A 21,603-nucleotide genomic window follows, 5' to 3' on the forward strand; every position below is an offset into this window, starting at 1 on the left:
CATGTATACTGTTCAGAGCTATCCTGGATGCATGTGCCCTGCCTCATCCTACCTGTCCTCCAAGTCATCCCCTAGTACGGCTTCCCTGGTACCTGGGAAGTTTTCACTCACTCTGCTGTTTTTCCTGGAAGCTTCCACCCCTTCTAGCTCATGTTTTTACATGGATTCCTTTTAAATTGTGTGTTTATATAACTGTGCTGCTCTCCCCACTCAGGTGGTGTCTCACAGCCCCAGAGAACTGTGCCTTCTGCAGCAGGCTCAGTGCCAGTCCCTGTAACTCTCCTGGAGTGAGCAGACAGGGCATCAAAGACTGGATGGGCCTCCCTCTACCCAGGGAAAATCAGGTCTTTTGATCCAGATGCATGGGTTTTGGGGTACTTTGTGCAAGACTCACTGTGGTACTTGGTTCAGACCTTCAGTCTGAAATCCCATCTACAAAAGCGTGACCCACTTCGGTTCTGGCTCCTTAGTTGTATTTGTTGTCCATGGAACCACAACCATTCACATTCTACCCTGGGCCATTTCCAATTCCAGAAGCCAGGGACAGGGGAGTAAGTTTAGGCCCTGGATGAGTAGAAGTGACCCTGCTATGGGCTCAGAAACTTCTACTTACCAGGCATGAAAATCCCGGACTAGAGACTGGGTGCCCTGGAGAGCAGACATTTACCATCTCTCTGGTTCTGGAACCCAAAGGTCCCCAATCAAGGGTCTGCAGGGCTGCAGTCCTTTAGAGGTACCGGAAAAGGATCTATGTCTGGCCTCTGTCCATCTTCTCATAGCTTCCTGGCCTAGGACATTGTCATTCCTGTCTTCCCATGGCCTTGGCCCTGTGTTCCTGTGCCCAAGTTCCCTTTTTATAAGAACACCAGTCATACGGGATAAGGGCCCATCCTACTCCAACATGACTTTGTCCCAACTCCTCAGCTAACTACATCTACTGAGGCCTTATTTCCAAATAAGATCACATTCTGAGATCCTAGGAGTCATGTCTTTGTCCAATGAGTTGGGAGAGGGGGGCATGGTTCAGCCCCTAATAAAGGGTGCTACGTCTTTACAAAAAGCTTCCACATGGCTTCACCTGAGGGCCTCCAGGTCACCTCAGTCTGAGCCATATCCATAACTTTCTGGAAGAGCTCATAAGGTGATGACAAGGGCCTGAGCACCCTAATGTGGTTCAGGAGATGGCAGAGCATCACTCAGGGAGCCATGTGTGGAGGATATAGGCAGGGTTGGCAGACCCACTAGGGACAGGCCCATGACAAAAAGACCTCTTCCCTTTCTACTCCACCACATGAAGGGCTAAATAGCAGAAAACATGTTTCTAAGATATCATGGGGAAAGGTAGGCAGAGAGGGAACAATAAATTATCACATTCTCAGAGCTGGTCACTAGGGCTTGCAAGGAGAGTTGGGATAGCCAGGCTTTGTTTTTTGGTTTTTGTTTTTTTGGTTTTTAAAATCTGTTTCTTTTCCTTTTCTGAGACAGGGTTTTCTGTGTAGCCCTGGCTGTCCTGGAACTCACTCTGTAGACTAGGCTGGCCTTGAACTGAGTGATCCAGGGACAGGCTGACTTATGTCCATCTAAGTAATGTGTGGCTGAAGATATAGACAGGAATTATCCAACATTCTCTATCACAAGAATGAGGCTACATTAACCATAACCATCAAGATGTTTACCCTCCTGAGGATCAAGGTCATATAAATGAAGGCCGATTTTTGCTTGTCAAAATTGGCAAGTTGCCATCAGACTGGCGTTGCTAGGCAGCTAAGCCTGTTCATACAAACAGCTCTAAGAAACAACAAGGACTCACCTACCGAGTTGCATATCCACCCCTCACTCCATCTCCTGTCCTCGTAGTTGGCTTATTAAATGTGAACACTTGTGTTGCTCCCCCATTTTAGTGGAAATGCTTCAAGGTGCAGGCCTTCTGCCTTGTCCCTTGTAGGGGGGAGCAAAGCCTGGTAAAGGTGCCACACAAGAACCTTAAACTCATAAGCAGAATGTCCCCTCTGTGCTGAAGAGAAAAAGAAAATACATATGACAACAAAAAAGAAGACCCAGTGTTCACAATAGTTGTTTCAAGATGACAGAGTTACAGCAAAAATCATGAAAGTTTCTTTCTAAAAGATGCTACCAAGAGCATCAGGTCAAGCACAATCTGCCATCCGACCAGGAACAACACCAGACTGAGTTCATGTTTGGTGTGTACAGCCTCAGATTTGTTCCTGAGTTCTGGCCAGCGCCACATATGAATAAAGTCCCCTGAAATTCCGGTGGTGTGTGAGGAACAGTGAGTATGTCTCCAGCAAAGCGAGGGTCCAGTACCATATCCAGAACACTCTCCCTCATGCTCAAGCCTAAACTTCTAGTCGTTAAGGTGGAAGCCTACCCTGGAGCCAAGAATGGTATCTTAGGCTCTAAACACATGCAATCCAAATAATATGAAAGCAGGGGAAAGGATGCCACAGAGGGGAAATCCCTGAGATCCTGTCGTTGGGACTTTATGGTGCACAAATCTATCCACCCCTCAGTTTAAGCCAGGCCATTCTGGTCAGTTAGCTCTCCCCATGCCAGGAGGATCCAGAAGAGAGAGGTTTGTGACTAAGACTGCGAGGGTGCATATTCAGAGTTAGCAATCTTCCCCTACTTGTGCTGCTGGGCTGTTCTATTGGAATCCAGAGTGGAGTGGACTTGCTTCCCACTGGCCACGGAGACCTTGAATTTTGTATAGGCCCGGCTACCAAACACAGCCAAAGGATATGGGCAACAGGTACCGAGGTTCACTGTCCCCGAAACCCTGGAGACCAAATTAATAGAATCGGACAGGAAGTATTCTCCCCCGTGATTTGGAGGCCACGGCAAAAGACGCCGACTGGTCGGGATCCCAGCGGCTGTGTCTCGGGTCCTTCCTGAGGCCTACGGACGCCGCGAATAGCGGTACCCAGAGGGTGTAAGGCCGTAGACGAGGCTCTTTAAGTATCAGGGCCCGACCAACCGAGCAGGCGCAGTCTCAGGCCTCGTCACGCGATTCCGCCCTGGTGCAGCAGCGTGAGGGGCCAGGGCCTTGGGCACGGCTCGGCCCCGCCCCTAGATGCGCGCGCATCTGCTGCGCAAGGCCCGCTCCACCCACCAAGCCAGAGGCTCGGCTGGGAGCGCGCGCTGCAGGCAGTTCCTGGCCACTAAACCAGGCACACCTAAATCAGGCTGGGGGAGATTGAGGTAAAAAGACTCACAAAAAGCAGCCACACTTGTAACTCCAACTTTAAGAAAGATTTAGTCCAGATCTTACCCTCTTAGGCCTTTATAAAACTCACTTTTGACTTAGCCTTATTGGTCGGAGATTGTCTTTAATAGCGCTCAAAACATTGTGCTCAGAATAATCTTCGTATTAATCCCTTCTTATGTCCCTCTAGAATTACTCTGACAGGGCATGGTATTTCTGAACTTTTTGTTATCTGACCGAGCTCTTCATGAGCTACTGCAATTTGAATTAAACCTCTGTTAAATTTATGCTTTCGCCAGTGAATTTAAAAGCCACACCATACTTTATACTAAAAGAATAAAGATTTTTATTAAGCATTGTAAGTTGCATTCAATAGCCTCCGGATACACCACACCACAATCCATCGACAGTCAATCAGACCCAACAGCAGTTCATTCTTCACAATCCATGAGTTAGGGCGGAACTCCCTTCAACTTACAGTAAGATCCTACTTAGCTCTTGCGGGCAGGGGCTGGGGAGTTACACCTCATTTCTGATCACTAATGTGATGAAGAGCATCGGAAGTATATGAAACATAAGAAGTGATTCTGATTCAAAGTACATTGTTTGGAAACAGTAACAAAACATCAAAATGATAGAAGTATACCTGCTTCTACTAAATTCCTGATGGGAAACTTCTCAAGAACAAGCAATCTGTTTCCTGCTACAGAAGGGGAGGGGTGTTTTGTTTTTTAAGATCAAAGGGGGTTTTTCTTCACAGAATTTCATATTTGCTAATATGAAGGCATAAAACAGCAACAGAGAACAGTAATGCGCACAGCAGTGAGTACACCAGGGTAATGTCGATATTCCAAACGGCTAGATAATTTGGGGGGTTTAGAATAAATGCAACAGAGGTCAATAATCACAAAATTTTAAGGTTAGAGCAAGATCAGTCAATGACTAAACAGAGTTAACATCTTTTATAGGACTATTACTGATTATTAGCGTTTTTGTTTTGCAAATGGGCACATACTGGTAAGAATGGAAGAAAGGACAATAACATGCATAATAGTAACTACACACTTTAAAAATTATGGACCATGCAGAAGTTTAGCTCAAGTAGTAGCACTAATGGTCTACATCCGATCAAAACCACATAGCTCATTGATCACAGATGCATGGTGTATTAGTCACGAAGTTTCAGAACATATTGTGTTGATTTTGAAAGGTCATTTGCATCTTCTATGATTTCAACTTCATCTCCATTGAACTTGCTTGTAAAGTACGTATGATGTATTGTGTATTCAAAATCAGCACAACAGCAGTTTACTCTGTAATTTTTTTAGTTTTGATAGTTGCACTTTTTTTTAACACAAAAGAACCACATCAACAGTGATGAAATTTAAGTAAGAAAGAAAAACTGTGGTTGTGCCTTATTTTTTTCATAATCATAAAAATCAAAGCCTTAAAACAAAGCTTCATTGTGAAACAGTAATGCAAAAATCAAATATAATGGCATACATATGGTGCCAAATGCTAAAAATTATATTTTAAGCTATATATACTTAAAGACTGCCAAAATTTGTTTTCTTTATAGTTCAAGAAACACAACTCTAGGCTTTTGTCATAACCAGTTAAAACTTTGTGTACTTCATTTTAAGTGCGGGAGTCAAATGCTCTTCATTTTCTTTCTCCTTTTTTGTTTTATTGTAGCATTTTGACTACAACTGGTTAAAACTAAAAAAATGTGTTGTTTTAAATCTCTGATATCAAAGAGGGATCTGAATTTCCAAAGTCCTCATTTTTCTCTTACGGAAAGGACAAAATGTACATAACTGCAGGCTCTCTTTCTCTCCAGGTATTCCTAAATCCTTACCCTTCCAGCATCCTTCACCCTCTATAAAAAATAAGTTTACTCTTCTTTATTTAAGACAGCTGCCTCCAGAGCAGCCTCCCTGCGGCAGGCGCTGTCTGTACTTAGTGCATTTAAGTGAGGATTTGTATTGCACGTTTTAGAGTCATTGTTCAAGGCACTTTCAGAGTGGCTGGGGGCCCTGGTGTCGCCTGTGCTCCCATTAAGTTGGGGCACTGGCTTCTCCTCGGCCATCACTCCGTTTTCAGCCAGGGATCCTTCTGAGGACACAGCAGAGGACTTGGATTCCCCAGATTTCGACTTCAGTTCTTTGGCCACTTCTTCTGCTGAAGCAGCATAAGGAGGCCGGCCCTGTTGAGAAGGAGAGGTGATAAGAGCTTTAGGTATGGAAGAGGCAGGGCTAGACTGGGGACAACATGGACGGGCAGGGACATGGCTTGGCCATAATGCCTCAGCCAGAGAACTCAAAAAGGAAAATATGAGAGGCTAGGCCCTCTGCCTCTGTTCTGCTCAGCCTTCAACCATCTTGGCTAATTCCTTCTGTAGCCCCTTGCTTGCCTCAACATCTCTGCTGGTAATGTTTGTTTTAAAATGATAAAGTCCCACTTGGAGTGCTCTAACAATTTTACATAGTACCTAATTATTTAAAGTTATAAGCACCTTTTAGTGAGTCTTCTTTGAAATGGAGGCTGTCCTCATACTTTCCAAAATGCATAGGTCTCAGAATGCACATGCCCCATCTTTACAGAGTAAACAAGAACACTGCCAGGCACCCTCAACACGAAGCAAGGCTATATGAACAACAGCACAAGGATTGGGAATGACCTCTTCTGGAGTGCACCTCCTTCTCTAAGCAGGTTGACAAATAATTTCCCTTGAAAACAATGGACCTTGAGTCTGACACATTTCCCAACATAAGGCTCTCTGAGATGGTGATGCCTTCACCCTGATTGTGACAGAGACTGTGGCCTGGCAGTTTTCTGCTGTGAGCCTTCTTTCTCCCCTTAGAAATCAAGTTTCTAAGTCAACAAGTTATGACAATCAGGATTATAAACGTCCCTTAACACAAATGAGACTGAATGGCAAATGGAAGCTGAAGGAAAGGTCACAGGGTGGGGAGTGACTGTCAATACGGTTCTTTGGGAGCAAGAAGGATGGTGGGGCTGAATACTCAAGCTGCCTCAAAAATAAATAAATAAATAAATAAAAAATTAATGCCACAAAGTTGAGCTTTTACTGCTACGTGACCATTGTGATTCATGAATGCATAAAGCATACGTTATACACACACAAGAATGAATGAACGAATGAATGAATACATAAGGTGTGGCATAGTGTTCCATATGGCACAATGATCCATAACTTTAATCCTAGTACCCAGGAGACAGTAGCAGGGAATCTCTATGAATTTGAGATCAACCCGGCCTACATAGCAAGTTCCAGATCATCCAGGGCTATGGTAGAGAGAGTGTCTCAGAAGAGTAACAACAACCAAACAAGGAAAACAAAAAAAAAACCATAAAGGTAAATTGTAACCTGAGTTATAAACCAAAAAAGAAGAGAGGAGACAAGCAATGAAGAGCCTCCAAAAATCAAAGGTAGGCATAGAAGAGCCAGCAAGAAGGCCACTGGAACACTGAAGACGAAAACAACAAAGACAGGCTGGAAAGATGGCTCAGAGGTTAAGAGCATTGGCTGCTCTTCCAGAGGTCCTGAGTTCAATTCCCAGCAACCAGATGGTAGTTCACAGCCATCTGTAATGAGACTGATGCCCTCTTCTGCCCTGTAGGCATACATGTGGACAGAACACTGTGCACATAATAAATAAATAAATAAATAAATAAATAAATAAATAAATAAATAAATCTTTTAAAAAAGAAAGAAGCGGCAAAGAAAAGGAACTGAGCCAGAGCCAAGCAGCACTGCCAGCCCACTGGAGACAAGCTCCTGAAGAGCAAGGTCTAAGCTCACTGTTCTGAGTGTGTGGTCAGTTAGTGCCAGGGGCTTTAGGAAAGGCAGCAAGGCTTCATGGGAAACCAAAACCAATAGGGGAACATAGGTCTAGCACACAGGTAAGTTCAATATGAATAACATTGGGTGAGCTGAAGAAAATAAAGGAATCAAGAAAATGGTGGAAAGTCTGCAAGCCAGTGTCCTGATTAGGAAAACACCTTCACATCGAACAGTTTCCTTCAGCCCTTCCTGAGGGGCAATTCTTTAAGAACCCACCAAGGAAAGGGCCTCAGAGACCAGAACAGACCTGGAGCCTAAAGGGGACATGGGACAAAAAGGTATTTATAGAATCAAGACAAATGAGGCAAAATCATGGCTCCCCGGGGGCCAGGGAAACAGGTACTTTTAAAAGAGGTGGTGTAAGAACGCAGGGGCACACAGACATGCCCTCCGCCCCCAGCTGTGCCGTGAATGTGTGACAAAGCACTGACTAACTATGGGATGAATTATTTAATCACCTCCTCCTGAAGCAAGATTCTCCAAGATGGGTAAGAGTACATTTAGACACTAGAAATAGAGTATTAGTAAATACTTGGTGTTTGAACTCAATAAGTATTTTACTGGAACAGGAAGTAAAAGCACACTGTCTCTACATGGCATGCACAAGGTACAGGTATCCATAAGAAGGCTACAGGAAACCCTGTCTCAAGAAAAAAAAAAGAAAGGATACAGGAAGTTCAATCAGGGAAAAGGATATGTGAGACAGAGATCAAAAAAAGCATAGCTACAACAGGTATACATGAGAATCTTACCTTAAAAATTAAAAAAAAAAAAAGTGGGGCAGAAGGTTAAAAGCAGTGGTTTTAAGAGTTTTAAGAGGACCTGGGCTGGGTTCCCAGCACCTGCATGGAATTTCTCTAACTCTAATCCCAGGGACTCCAACATCTTATTCTGAGGCTCATGGTGCCCAGACATACATGAAGGCAAAACATCCACACACACACAAAATAAAATAAGCAAGTCTTTTTGTTTGTTTGTTAGTTTTGAGACAAGGTTCTAGAACTTGTTTTGTGGACCACACTAGCCTCATACTTGAGATCTGTTTGTATCTGTGCTGGGATTAAAGGCATGCACCATCATGACCCCACTGAAAAATAAGCAAGTCTTAATACACACACATAAACCATCATCCCATATATCATATGTACATGTTTAACCTGTAGACTGAATAACTTGGTATCAGGTCTATAGTCTCAAATCTCATTTCAATTGGATAGTGGTGCATGCCTTTAATTGCAGCAATACTCAGAAGTCAGAGGCAGGTAGATCTCTGAGTTTGAGGCCAGCCTGGTCTACACAACAAGTTCCAGGTCAGCCAGGGTTACACAGTGAGACCCTGACTTTTTTTTTTTTTAATTCATTTTCCATTTAAGAAGTTGCAAACTAAGAAGATAGATAGCCAGGGGAGCGCCTGGGTCCTCATTTGGTCTAAACAAGAGGTCCAACACCAAAGGTATTACACAGATGAAGTTCCTGGATGAAAGGAAATGACTTGGGCTCACAGGAAGTTTTATGTAAACATGGAAAGCACCTATGGGCCAGGTATCAAGTCAGAGGACTAAAAACTGCCCGACAGTCACAACACAGCAGGAGAAACTCAGCCTAGGGAGACATGCAGGAGTGACAGGAACCCTGTGCTGAATTACCTGAATTGCTCCCTGGCTTTTGTAGCCTCTGCCATAGTACCTTCCACCTCTTCCAAATGTTCTAATCACTGGAGTGGAAATAACTCCCCTTGGACGCCTGTGTCAATATAAAAAGACAAGACCAAACAGACTTAAATATATCAAAGATTATGCTGAAAATACTCTCAAATAGATCTTACACTGAGTGAGACAGCGAGTATTGGGTATTAAGTATTAAGCATGGTCACATCAAACTCAAGGAATCATTTTTCTGGTTCACATTCAAGACTAAAACTTTAAGTACTTTTAAAAAGACAGTTCATTAATTGAATAATGCATGGTTAATTATTTGATAATAGTCAATTAAACAATTATAGAATGTTATATAACAGGGTTCCATGTAACACTAAGACCTTTGCTAGGTGGTGGTGGCACACACCTTTGATCCCAGAACTTGGGAGGCAGAGGTCAGCCTGGTCTACAGAGTGAGTTCTAAGACAACCAAGGCTACCCAGAGAAACTGTCTCAAAAAAAAAGAAAAAAAGCCAGGGTGGGGGGAAGGGTAGGAGTAGGGAATAGGGGGTGGAGTGAGATGGAACAACTCCTGCTCAGGAGGAGGAACCAGTCAAAGACTGTTTTTACCATCCAGGTCCAGAGCTTACCCTCTCGGTCCTCCTACAGACACCACCTGCAGAGGGAAGGGCCCTCGGCCCCCACGACCCCGTCTGCTTCCAGCCCAGTGGCCGACCACGGTACCAGCTATTTCTAGCTTCCCTCCCTGAGAAGGAATAGGTTGAACTCCTGCACAAAAAATAAATACACGAGAAGACAAGATCTTTACAATTGCATCATTAGGACCAACAAAGAGAAAGCAAGAAAAGCAACTCTTGGTTGTTGCCAACTTAGTAAGAAGCTATTTACCTTGCTTTGTGAAGATTATATTACAGAAGACCCTCTGTACACACCATGCAATTTTTTTTATTATTGTTGTTATTATTATTTTGTCTCTCTATGTACACTGTCTGTCTTGGAACTCTCCAGATTAGATTAGGCTGGTATCAAACTCACCTGCCTCTGCCTTCTGAGTGTTGAGATTATAGACATGCCCAGCCCTGCACCATGTGATTTCAAGCTATAGTTAAGAACCCACAACAGAGCTAGGTATGGTAGTGTAAGCATTTGTGATTAAAACACTTGAGAAACTGAGGCAGGAGGATTGTGGATTTGAGGCCCAACTGGAATACAGATGGAGACCCTGTATAAATTGGGGGGAGGGCCTGGTGTGATGGCTCATCCACCCAATAATGGTGCTTGCCACCAAGTCTGATAGATGATCTATCATTGAGATCCATGTTTAAAAGAGAGAACCAACTCCTGCAAGCTGCCCTCTGACCTCCATAATTACCCTGTAGCATGTTCATACACACAAAATAGATGTTTAAAATATAAAACAAACAAATGGATTTGCAACTGAGCTGGATTCCAACTGCCAATGTGAAACTCCTATTTAGGGAAATTCACAGTGAAATATAGCTGCATGCAGCTGGCCTGCCTTCACCACCAGATGGGCTTGTGCAACCTCAGTACACTTTCCTCTAGGTAAACACTCCCATTTCTACAGCATTATCTAAACATTAGAGAAATTAGTAAGTCTAGAAACAGCCCTTCCTCTCTCACTCTCAAAGTACAAGGAATTGAACCCAAGGCCATGCAGGGCTAGGCAAGCACGCTACATCTGGACTATATAAGACCTCACGAAACAGGGTCTCGATTGTGCAATCCAGGCCTGCCATGACCTCTTAGCCCTCTAGCTCTGTATGTCGGGTGGAATCACAGGTGGACTACACACATTTCATATTACTGACAATGTGAATATTCTAGCTTTCCAACCTAAGACATTTCTTAAACTATTAAGTACAGGAAAACTGTTCAAACAAATGAGCGTGAACACCTTACTTCTAAGCATATGTTCCCTGCCATCCTGGTGTCAAAACGTGCCTATGACTGACCTACACAGTTGAAGAAGTACTGGAAACAAGTCTGCCTACCAAGTTTCACCCTCTTAGGAGAGGCCTCTGTTTCCTGTAGCCACATGAGAAAAGTATAAAGAAACAGACAAGACAGTTCTTGTTTTCTTGACACAGGGTCTTAGCTGGCCTTGGGCTTGCTCTGTAGACCAGGCTGGGTTCAAATCTGCCTCTGCTTCCAGATTGCTAAGATTAAAGGAGTGTGCCACCACACCCAGCCAGATAATATGTTTTAATAATAGCTTATTTTACGTCAAAAATATTATTTTACCAGGTAATTAAGATAAATAACTTTTCTAAGACACAATCTCATCATATAGTATTAGCTGATCTAAGACTTTCCATGAACACCAGCCTAGCATTGAACTTGTGGAAATTTTCCTGCCCCATCTTCTTTTTACTTTACTTTATTTTTTTTCTTTTATTAAAAATAGATTTTTTTTTCCTCACATAATATATCCTGATTAATTTCTCCTCCCTCTACTCCTCCCAGTTCCTCCCCACTTCCCCTCCTATCTGGATCTACTTCTTTTCTGTCTCTTAGAAAACAACAGGCTTCTAAGGGACAATAATAAAATACAATAAAATAAAACAAAAACTGACACATTGGAATTAAACAAAACAAACAAAAGGAGAAGAGCTAAAGAGAAGACACAAGAAACAGAGATCCACTTATTCACACATTCAGGAATCCCATAAAAACAATTAAACAGAAGTCATAATATATACTCAAAGGGGTACAGACCTGTACAGATCCTGTACATGCTGCCTCAGTCTCTGAGTTCCTATGAGCTTTGATCATGCTGATTTAGAGGGCCTTGTGTTCTTGGTGTTCTCCATCCCCTCTGGATCTTACACTCTTTCTGCCTCCTTTTCCTCAGGGTGCCCTGAGCCCTGAGGGGAGGGATTTGATGGAGATGTCCCATTTAGGGACTGCCCCTGTCTTCTAAGGGCTGGGATCACCACAACCCTACCAAGATTGAAAATTTACTGAGCTAGTTTACATCTACTTTCTGTCTTGAACACCTTGCATGTACTTGTACTCCAGGCGTGCACAAGTGTGAACAGCAGGACAGCTAGGAAGCAAGGTAAGCTTTTTGTACTTTCTCTTCCCCACACTGTCCCAGACAGCACCCCTCTCCCCTCGTTGTCCCCACCCACAGGACAGACAGCATCAGAGTCCAGCTCCAGAGGGAGCTGGAACCCCTCAGGGTCAAGAATTACAGGAGCAGCCACAAGGCACAGAAGTCCTTGAGAGGCTGAGGAACAGGAGTGTCAGGGCCCACTGGGGCTGCAGACAACCAATCCTTAGCCACATCTTCCCATATACTATGCCTCTTGTTGGCCACTCTAAGTGCTGGAGCGACTGTGCTGGCAAACACTACCATCCCGAAAGGAATGCCTATCCTCAAAGTAATTAGTTATGTATCAGATGGATCCTGCAACATCGTGGCTTCAAGTGACAGCAGAATTACAATAAACTATTTCCAAAACTCTTTCCTTTTATAATACAAACACAAATGAAGAGAGATGTAAGCAAAATTTACAATAAATAACTTTATATTAAAATTTTCTTTAAAAACATTTCTATAAAACAAACTAACAGAAGCTTTTGTGTACTAGGAATTCTGCACCCGCTGGCGTCTTCTACACAAGTACAAGCACCTTTACCAAAGAATGGCTGCATGAGATATACCACTATGCAAAGCTGGCAGCCCAGCCCATGAGCACAAGGTGTTGGCCAGGTCATACTGGTACACAGACAAGTTCTCTTCTAGGTGGACACTTAGTGGCCTACCCTGGAAGGAGAGAAAGGACAGCTACAACAGGGCCACTGCACAGACAAACGGTCAGTCAGGGACCCAGGAGAAAAGGCACTACATTAGAGATGGCTTCCAAGGACAGCCAAGGAAGAATGGTGCCAAATGCTGGAGCAGAAGAAATGCTGGCAGGTGGAAGTCTGGGAGGGGTGTGGGTAATAATTACCGCCCTGGGACTTGCTAGTCCTGCTGCTGTCACTGCCTGAGAAGGCTCCACAGTGTCCCGATGCTGCTGCCACCCGGAAGGCACGGTAAGGGCCTGTTGCTACTGTTTCCCCATAGTGGCCTCCAAAGCCACAGACTCCTGTGGGACCCGGAGTAGAAACAGGAAAAGCATGAGAGAAGGAATTCAAAAGGACCTCCCATTCATAAAAGTAGGCAGGAGAATCCATATCTCTTTCTACTTCTGGGAGGGGGTCTCCCAGGCCCTCTTGCTATTTCAGTATTCCACTCTATCACAGCCAGAGGCCAGCACTACAGGCCAGCCTCCCTCAGTAGTCATTTAATAGGGTACTGGCTGTGGGCTCCTAAAGACCCTGGAGGTGTAATTCCAGAAGAGAGTTCCCTCTGACCCAGAGGGATGTACTTTCCCTGTACATATGAAAGATAACTAAAATCAAGGTGACTCCCTTTTTCTTTCTCCCCATCTCCGTCAGGATCTTACTCTCTCATTCATACTCGGAAGAATTACTACCATAATGCTGACTCCTTAAAACCTATTTTTACAGGGTCTCCATACGGCAAGCTACAATGCCACGAGAAGGACCACACACTCTGCCCCCACCTAACAGATTCCCAAAATATGACTCACCTGCAAAGCCCCTGCCCCTGCCCTGTGAGGGTGGGACTGGCCCAAAGTGCCGAGGGTACATAGATGCTGGATAGAAGGGCAGAGCAGGAGGTGGTGGGAAGGGGAGTGGGTGGTTCTGCCGGGAGAAGTTGAGCCCCTCTAGAATGCTCTGGCGCATCTTTTCCACCTTGGCCGCCTGCTCAGTCTGAAAGTTAAGGGGTAGGCAGGTAAAAACACCATCCTCATTTTAATACATCTGAGCAGTCACTAACAAAACAGAACTACTATGGTACAAAGTCCATACCTGCACATTCTCCTAATTATTTTTTATTTTTAATATTTATTTAACTGTCTCCATGTGGGCACATGCTTATGTGTGAAGTGCCTGTGGAGTGGTGGTCTGAGCCTCCCTCCCTGGTGCTAGTGGTTGTGAGTTGCCTTATGAGGGTGCTGGGAGCTGAACTTGGGTTCTCTGCAAAAACAATACATACTCTTAACTGCTGAACCATTTCTCCAGCTTCTCACCTACTCCTGATGCTTACTTCTTCTTAACAAATCAACAGTCAGGTGTGTCTCTGGTCACTCTAAGACCTAGAGATACAAGATGTAGGACACGACAAACTGATCCTAACTGAGCACCAATGGGACAACACTGCTACTTAGTGCAGCTCATACTGAAAATGGAGCTTTCTGCTGGCCTAGTGTTGTTGCATTTTTGCCCCTTTTGATGGTTGCACTGGTTGAGATAGTCCCACAGTGCTGAAGCGTTCTGTAGGGCTTAGAAAAGCATACCAGGCTCTGATGTCCCACAAGCATGTCCCATTGGCCATAGGATAATAATAATCACAATCAAAAAAACATATATTAAGTGAAATACCTATGAAGAGAAGCCACAGAGTACAGGCTATGCAAATGAAAATGTGAACAGTACCTCATGGGAACCTAGCCCTTACTTCCAGCTGCAGCAGTTCACACTTGCTGACTCGGTGTGCAAGGAGCTTTCTAGGACCTAACTCTCTTAAGCAATGAGAATCAAAGATCTATTAAGGATACTCAGTTAAGAAGATGGCAGGTGTACTGAATAGTTCTATGTCAACATGACACAGGCTAAAGCTATCTGAGAGGAGGAAGCCTCAAGTAAGAAAATGCCTCCATGAGACCGGGTTGCAGGCAAGCCTCTAAGGCATTTTTCTTAATTAGCAACTGATGGGGGAGAGGGCCCAGTCTATTGTGGGTGGGGCCATCCCTGCACTGGTGGTTCTGGGTTTTATAAGAAAGTAGACTAAGCAAGCCAGCGGGAGGAAGCCAGTAAGCAGCACTTCTCCACGGCCTCTGCATCAGCTCCTGCCTCCAGGTTCCTACCTACCCTGTTTAAGTTCCTGTCCTGACTTCCGTCAATAACAAATGGTAACATGAAAGTGGAAGTCTGAAAAACCCTTTCACCCCAAGTTGCTTTGGTCATGGTGTTTCATTACAGCAATAGTAACCCTGGCTAAGATAGTAGATTTAGCTTATACACTGCATTCCACTATAGTCCAACATGGCCACCCTGTCCCCAACATACCTGACCATCACAGAGGTCGATGAGTGGGGTCTTTTCCCGGCTGGCTTTGAGAAGTTTGGACTGGAAGAGCTTCCCATCAAAATACATCCAAGGACAACAGTGTTCCCAGGGGATGGGCTGCCCACACGCGTCATTGGCAAACAATGCCATGTCTACTCCGCTCATGAAGAGAGCTGACAGCTGAATTCCTCGAGGGTCTAGGTTTTCAATCTTTAAATTGAAAGAGTAATTTTTATGGAGGAGGAGGAGTACAGTATCACCCTTGCACTAAAACTTCCCAAAGTTAACAGAGCACAATCCTCATAAGAGTACCAGCAGACCCGTTCTTACTCAAAGAAAACATTTTTTGTTACTAGAATAGTAGGGAGCATGTTTTTATGAATACACTGAGTTTGCGTCTGTAGATTATCACACAGCATGGATAAAATGGTGCTAAGAGTCGACATGATAAAGGGACTGATGAGGTTCAGTCTCCTTCATGGCTCAGAGCCTACATCTGAACACCGGCCATGGTCTAATAGAGGGTGTCCAAAAGAAACATTTTAAGATCCTACATTTTTCAAGCACCTGAATTAAGAAATTACTTGGCATAATTTCATTTTTAAGTAAATTTGCACTATATGTTTGTTGCTTTATATGTTGTTTCAAAGACACTTAATTGAACTGTCAGCACATTTTAGTCCATAAACAAAAGAATGCAAAATGAGAAACAGCGCACTTGAACTGTGCTTTACTGGTATTTCCAAAAGTTGTGTCTTCCTAGGCTGAGCACTGGCACCTGCCTGGCAAGAACTCTCCTCTCATAGACAACAGGCAGGGTAAGACACCTGACAGTCCAATTGACTCTTGATCATCTGTGTGCAAAGGGCCTAGTTTGTGGATTATCTAGGACACAGGTTTAATTCTGTTCTGGTTTCTATCTTCTCACCTCAATGGTTTTTCAAGAATGGAGTCTTTAGGGGGTATGAGTCCAGGTAAGGCTGCACTGTGGCAGGGAAAATGACTTTTGGAAAATTGCATTGTATGAAACATTAAAAAAAGAACATTTCAGTGCCAAATGCTAAAATGAATTTAGGATTATGTTATTTATTTCCCACTGTAACAATATATCACATCATCAACTAACATTCTTGCCCATCTTTTCTAAAGTTTGTAAGTCTATGCAATTAAACTTGCAAGGCCTAGAGGAGTCAGGTCATAAATTTACAAATACTGTCTCTACAGCTCTAGATCCTAGTGTGCATCACTAGTCATATACTTGTGAGAAACATGAGGGACTAGGGTGATGGAATTAAATGCATTTTCATATTTGTGTGCAATAAAGAGAAAGAGGGTCAGTCTGAAACAAATGAATGCATATGCTTTATTGAGATCCCATCTGTGAGCTTCAGAAAGAAGAAGAATCCTCACCATAGAGTGAGCTGAACTGCTGGAGAGCAGCCAAGCAAAAGTGGTGGGCTGTAAACAGGCAGAGCCAGCCCTGCACAAAGGTCAATCCCCATCCCTCCCACCCCCAAATTGGGATAGTGGCTATGAATTCCTCATCTGGATCTGGACCACTGCTTCCAGCTCATGTCCTCTGTGCCCTATATCAGAGAATAGAAAATCAGGATCACAGCTTAGGGAGAGATATAGTGGCACTTTAAAGGTTTCTACCTGTATGAAAATGTCTTCCTGAAATACCATACCGCCTGTCTGTGGACACAACTGTGGCAACTCTTGAGGTTATGGGTTACTACTGGTCATGCCCAGATACAAAGTCCCACTGATTAAAATCCTGGCCATAACACAATAAGTGAAGTTTAACAGAGTATAACAGAGATTTACAAGACAGAATCACCCTTGTTAGAATTACTTATTTCTGAGTTTGTTGGGAGGAATGGAGCAAGACCCCGTGTGCATTCATGCATCTATGAGTTTCACTGGCCACTGAGGGACTGCAGCTGTGGATTTCAAACATGATGTTAGGTCTGAGGATATAGATCAGTGGTATAGAACTTGCTTAGTTTAGATGCATGAAGTCCTGAGTTCAATCCTTAGCAATGAAGATAAAAAGTATACTTTCAAGATAATTTTCAATTTTAGTAATGACAACTACTGTTAATTTAAAAGGCAAATTTTCTTGAAATAAAAGCTACATAAGTATGTGAACAAGATTTCTATTACTGTGTATACTTGACTTCCTTCAAAATGTTTTTAATTGTTTTAGAGATAACAGCTTAGTATATACCCCAGATGGCTTTAAACTCTTGCTTCTCCTGTCTCTGGCTCCTAAGCATGTACCAAAATGTCTGCCCAAAAGCTCCCTAAAATTCACACTGTAGTGTTTTTATATCCTTAAATGTTAATTTTAAAAAAGTTATTTATGTGTATGTACACTACGTAAATGCCCAGTGTCCACAGAGGCCAGAAGAGGGTGTTGGATTCCCAGGAACAGGAGTTATAGTTATAAGCCGCCATGTGGGTATTAGAAACTAAATCCATGTCCTCTGGAAGAGCAGCAAGTGCTCTTGACTGCTAAGCCATCTCTCCAGTCTCTTTAAATGCTAATTAGAACCCTGAACTGTACAGATATCTGTACTGACTGTCTTATGCCAATGGAGATAAAATATTCAACATTATCCAAAGTTCCTCAAGTAGAGAAACAGACAGAAAAATTCTGGCTTCACAAGAAATACAGCTGCAGAATTTATTATCTGCCCAATCAGTTCAAGAACCAATTTGAGTGAGGTGACTTTATTTGACTCTACTTATGGGGCTACAGACTCTTACTTTATGTCATATTTACCTATATGCAAAACAATTCTTACAGGTATCACAGACATGTTGCACGCCCCTAATACTGTCTTTAAAGCTCTTCATTTTCCATCTTTTATATTCTGCACTTGGCATGTGAAACTGTTAAAAGAATTATAGGGATGTCAAGAACAAGGGAGAAGAAACTAGACAAATATCACAATGGTAAAAGTTCCTTCTCCTCGTCCTTCACCCACCCACTTTGAATCCCAGGCTCAGTGCTAATTTTACCTTAACAATTACACTCATGCTCAAAACCTAGAAGAATGGCTCAGAAAATATAACAGGGAAGAAAATGAGGGTCATCAGTCACTGTCACAGGTACTCAGGGAACCACACAGAACATGCTCAATTATTCATGGACATGGTGGACAGAGAAAGCATGGATGAGATGAATTCTTAAAAACTCATTTTAGCTCATGGTGCAGTGTCTTTTCCCACTAACCCTCCCTTCAGAAAAGCTAGTAGCAAGAGTCCAAACTGGCAGAAGTAGGACCTGCCTTTCTATTTTCCTCCTCTGACGGCAAAGCGTGTACTAGACACTGACAGGGAGAAGAGTGACAGGTCCAGGCAATCCACAAACTGTGATAGCCCCAGCACAGCAACAGTGACAGTCAAGAGGCATCTTACAGAAAAGCACCGTCGTTGCTTTTGACATGTCAAAAACCTTAATGATTAAATGAAAAGCAATTTTAAAAATTTTCTACCACTGAATTCTGGAACCCTGAACTCTAATGGGAATTTTGGGTAGCCTGAAATAAGAATATTTCTATTAATTCTCAATTCAATAACTGAGACGATGCTTAATCTTGAAAAAAAAAATCAAAAACAAAACAAAACAAACAAACAAAAAAAATACCAAGCTGCCTTCCCCTCAATCACATGCTCTTTTTCCTCACAGCTCTTTTGAAATGTGCACTAATCTGGACAATGAATAGTGTGAACTGTGCTCGTGAAACAGGACCACCAGCTTCGACACAAGAAGACCCGGGCTGCAACGAGTCAGACAGAAGGCCCCTGTTCGTGGAATGTATCTCACTGATACATCTTTAGAAATGTCTCTCCTTAGATGAAGAACCAGGAGAAAACCATGAAAGCACTAAGGCCTCAAAAGAACCAAAATGAAAGTATTCAAAAGGTACATCCTGCATGTGGATCCGAAAATGAAAAGGATATGGGAGAGAAGATGGACTTTGGTTAAAGTAACTTGATGGTGAATAAGGCTTGGTGGGCATACCTGGTCCCTGGCGGTCTGATTTTCAGAACTGGGATGTCAATACTGAAGGAATAATCTACACAAGAGAAACAGGAGGAGAGGTAGAGGGTGGCACCACACTCTAGGGCAGTGATTCCACCCCCTGAAGCACAGCCTGCGGCGAGGACGGTGGTGACGGGCACCCAGGGAACACGCGGGAGGACCTGACTGGGTCCGCCACACTGCCTGACACCGAAAACAAAAGTGTTAAAGACAGTAACAATTTCTGCCTAACAAACAGAAAAGCTTGATCCACAAAGTAAAGAACACAGTTTGAGGGGGATTCTGCTGAGGTTTGGTTTTGTATACAGCTTGCTTCAAAGTCATCAGAAGCCTCAAGGGAGTTCTAGTTAACACCAAAATATGCAATTTAACACCATAATTTAGGGAAAACCCAGAAATTTATTGAGAACCACCTGTCAAATACTAAAAAAAAAATAGTTAAAAACAAATACAGAGCTAAACTGTTTGCCATAAGATGCGTTCATAAAGAACAGCAAAAAGATCTAAAAGCGAAGGCAATTTTATCAAAAGAGATTAGCTGATTTTAAATCAAATGGTAAAAAATTAAATAACTGAAGGCAAAGAAAAACAAAACCCTAACCTTGAAAAGAAAAGGCAGAGCTGTGAGTTCAGCTAAACTGGAGGTCTTCAACTTTTTAATACAGAAATCAGAAAGCAATTATAAACATGAACATAGCAACTAATGAGTGCAGTGAAAAGGAGGTCACTACAAACCAGGGCCAACTTAGGAGAAATAAACACTGCCAACACAAAGAACAAAGGAGTGCTAGAAGGCAAAATCAAAAGGAACACGAAAAGGGGTATTGGGATGATGTCTAACACCGTTCTTCAAGTGGTTCTTTTAAAAGGGACTGTGCAACACTAGAAGGGCAAAGATTATGCTTTAGAGAAAACTAAAGTTGCAGCTAGGAACAATGGAATGAAATAAGAAAAAGAATCCTGGCTAGATGTTAGAAAATTCCTAAGATTGAGCCCACCCAGGGCTTGGAATCCCCTGGTAAAATAAAAAAGAGAAGTTTATTTCCTGATGTGAAAAACAAGACTAAACATCCATTGATAAACAGGTAAAATCTGATAAATATGGAATCGACTGTTTTCTTGCTTACAAACCCTGATGGCACAGCCATACCTAGACAGGATATCCCCTCTGCCTTGAAGGCTTTGACACCTATGACATTAGTATCATTAGTTTGGTGCCCAAACAACTGTCTGGTGAGGGTTAGCAAAGTTATACCAAAATCCAAAGCAAGATTTCCCAGGAAAGGGAAACAAGGCTGATTGGTACCTTGAGTTCCTGCAGCTGGTCCGGCTCATAGAGTTTGGGGGACAATGCCTGAGCCAGGAAGGCATCCAGCTCCTGACGCCGCAGAATGCGAGCTCCGGGCCACTGCACCATATACCTGGTGAGGAATAAAATGAGAGTGGAATGACTGAAGCTGTCAGGCAGTGCTTGGAAAAACTGAGTTCTCAGTAAATCCAAAATGGTAAATTCAGGAAGCTGCCTTTGTACTCTCTCTCAGCCACTGTTTCCACGAGAGAACATCAGCTGAAAAGTGCACCCGATCAACATTTAGCATGCTAGAATGCTGTATTGTGTATAGCCACTAAAAATAAGGTGCTTTACCAGACCTGCCTGGTGGCACATGCTTTATTCTCACTAATTATGAGGCAGAGGCAGGTGGTTCTCCATGAGCTCAAGACCAGCCTTGTTTGCACAGAGAGTTCCAGGCCACCCAGGGCCAGAGTGAGATCTGTCTCATTTGATTGAGGGCTCCTCAGCAGCAGATGAACATGGGAATGGTGCAAGAAGTGTCCATGAGGAGGAGCATGTAACTCAATGCACTGAGGGCACCTTCACATTTGGAACATCCTGGTATGGATGGTTGAAGAGAATCAAATTGCACTAGGATAGATCTGACAAGCAATCAACAGCTTGCATCACTACACAGAGTACAACCCCCAGTAGCTTACATGTATGGGAATGGGAATGGCTAACTGCAATAGCCATAAACCCTCAAGTCCATTAGTACTGATTCTTTATACTCAACAAACCTTACAGAGGACTAGATCAGGTTTCTAGCTACCATTTAAAAAACAAAACAAAACCCTCCTGAAGACAGACTGCTTTGTCAGCGCTGGAGAACAACTCAAAGGAGTACAGGGAGTCATGACATGCAAAACAATACTTATTCTACTTTTGCCTGCTGAATAGGCTTCACCAGGCTTAAAACCAGGACCAGAGCTAGCATTCACCCATGGGGATGTACACTAAGAAAAGGCACGGGTAGATTCTAAGGAGATCAATAAGCAAAGTGGAATTTCATATGCTCACTAAGAGGCAGACAGTGGTCTACATATTTTAAAGACAGGATCTTATCTAGCAATTCTGAAGCAAGAGTAAGTATCCTGTATCAAAGATGAGGAAACCAAGAATGAGACATACACTTTACAGTACAATTATGTAGCATAAGTAGATGGACAATCAAATATCCTTGGGAATGAATATGAAATATTTCTACTGCACTTAAAATAAACGTAAATTAAACTATCAATATTTGCACTGACAAGAATTATATCCTTTGGCTGGGAATGGTGGTGCACGCCTTTAATC

General features: G+C 43.1%; 1 protein-coding gene across 1 annotated transcript in view; it reads right to left on the bottom strand.

Annotated features, from left to right (window-relative positions):
* Window positions 1-3,545: 3,545 nt before the first annotated feature.
* Window positions 3,546-21,603, bottom strand: part of LOC121443230 (constitutive coactivator of PPAR-gamma-like protein 1) — an 86,568-nt gene continuing 68,510 nt past the window's right edge. The window contains exons 12-18 of the mRNA XM_041644905.1: window positions 20,278-20,392; window positions 14,918-15,127; window positions 13,375-13,558; window positions 12,730-12,867; window positions 9,379-9,517; window positions 8,738-8,834; window positions 3,546-5,429 (exon numbers count right to left, since the gene is read on the bottom strand). Of these exons, the coding sequence (XP_041500839.1) occupies window positions 5,118-5,429; window positions 8,738-8,834; window positions 9,379-9,517; window positions 12,730-12,867; window positions 13,375-13,558; window positions 14,918-15,127; window positions 20,278-20,392 (1,195 nt within the window). The 3' untranslated portion in view covers window positions 3,546-5,117. The remainder of the gene's footprint in view (window positions 5,430-8,737; window positions 8,835-9,378; window positions 9,518-12,729; window positions 12,868-13,374; window positions 13,559-14,917; window positions 15,128-20,277; window positions 20,393-21,603) is intronic.

The sequence above is a fragment of the Microtus oregoni genome, unplaced genomic scaffold (genome assembly GCF_018167655.1).
Source record: "Microtus oregoni isolate MIOR12 unplaced genomic scaffold, Mior012 000103F_ref0000194, whole genome shotgun sequence".
NCBI classification, from domain to species: Eukaryota; Metazoa; Chordata; class Mammalia; order Rodentia; family Cricetidae; genus Microtus; species Microtus oregoni.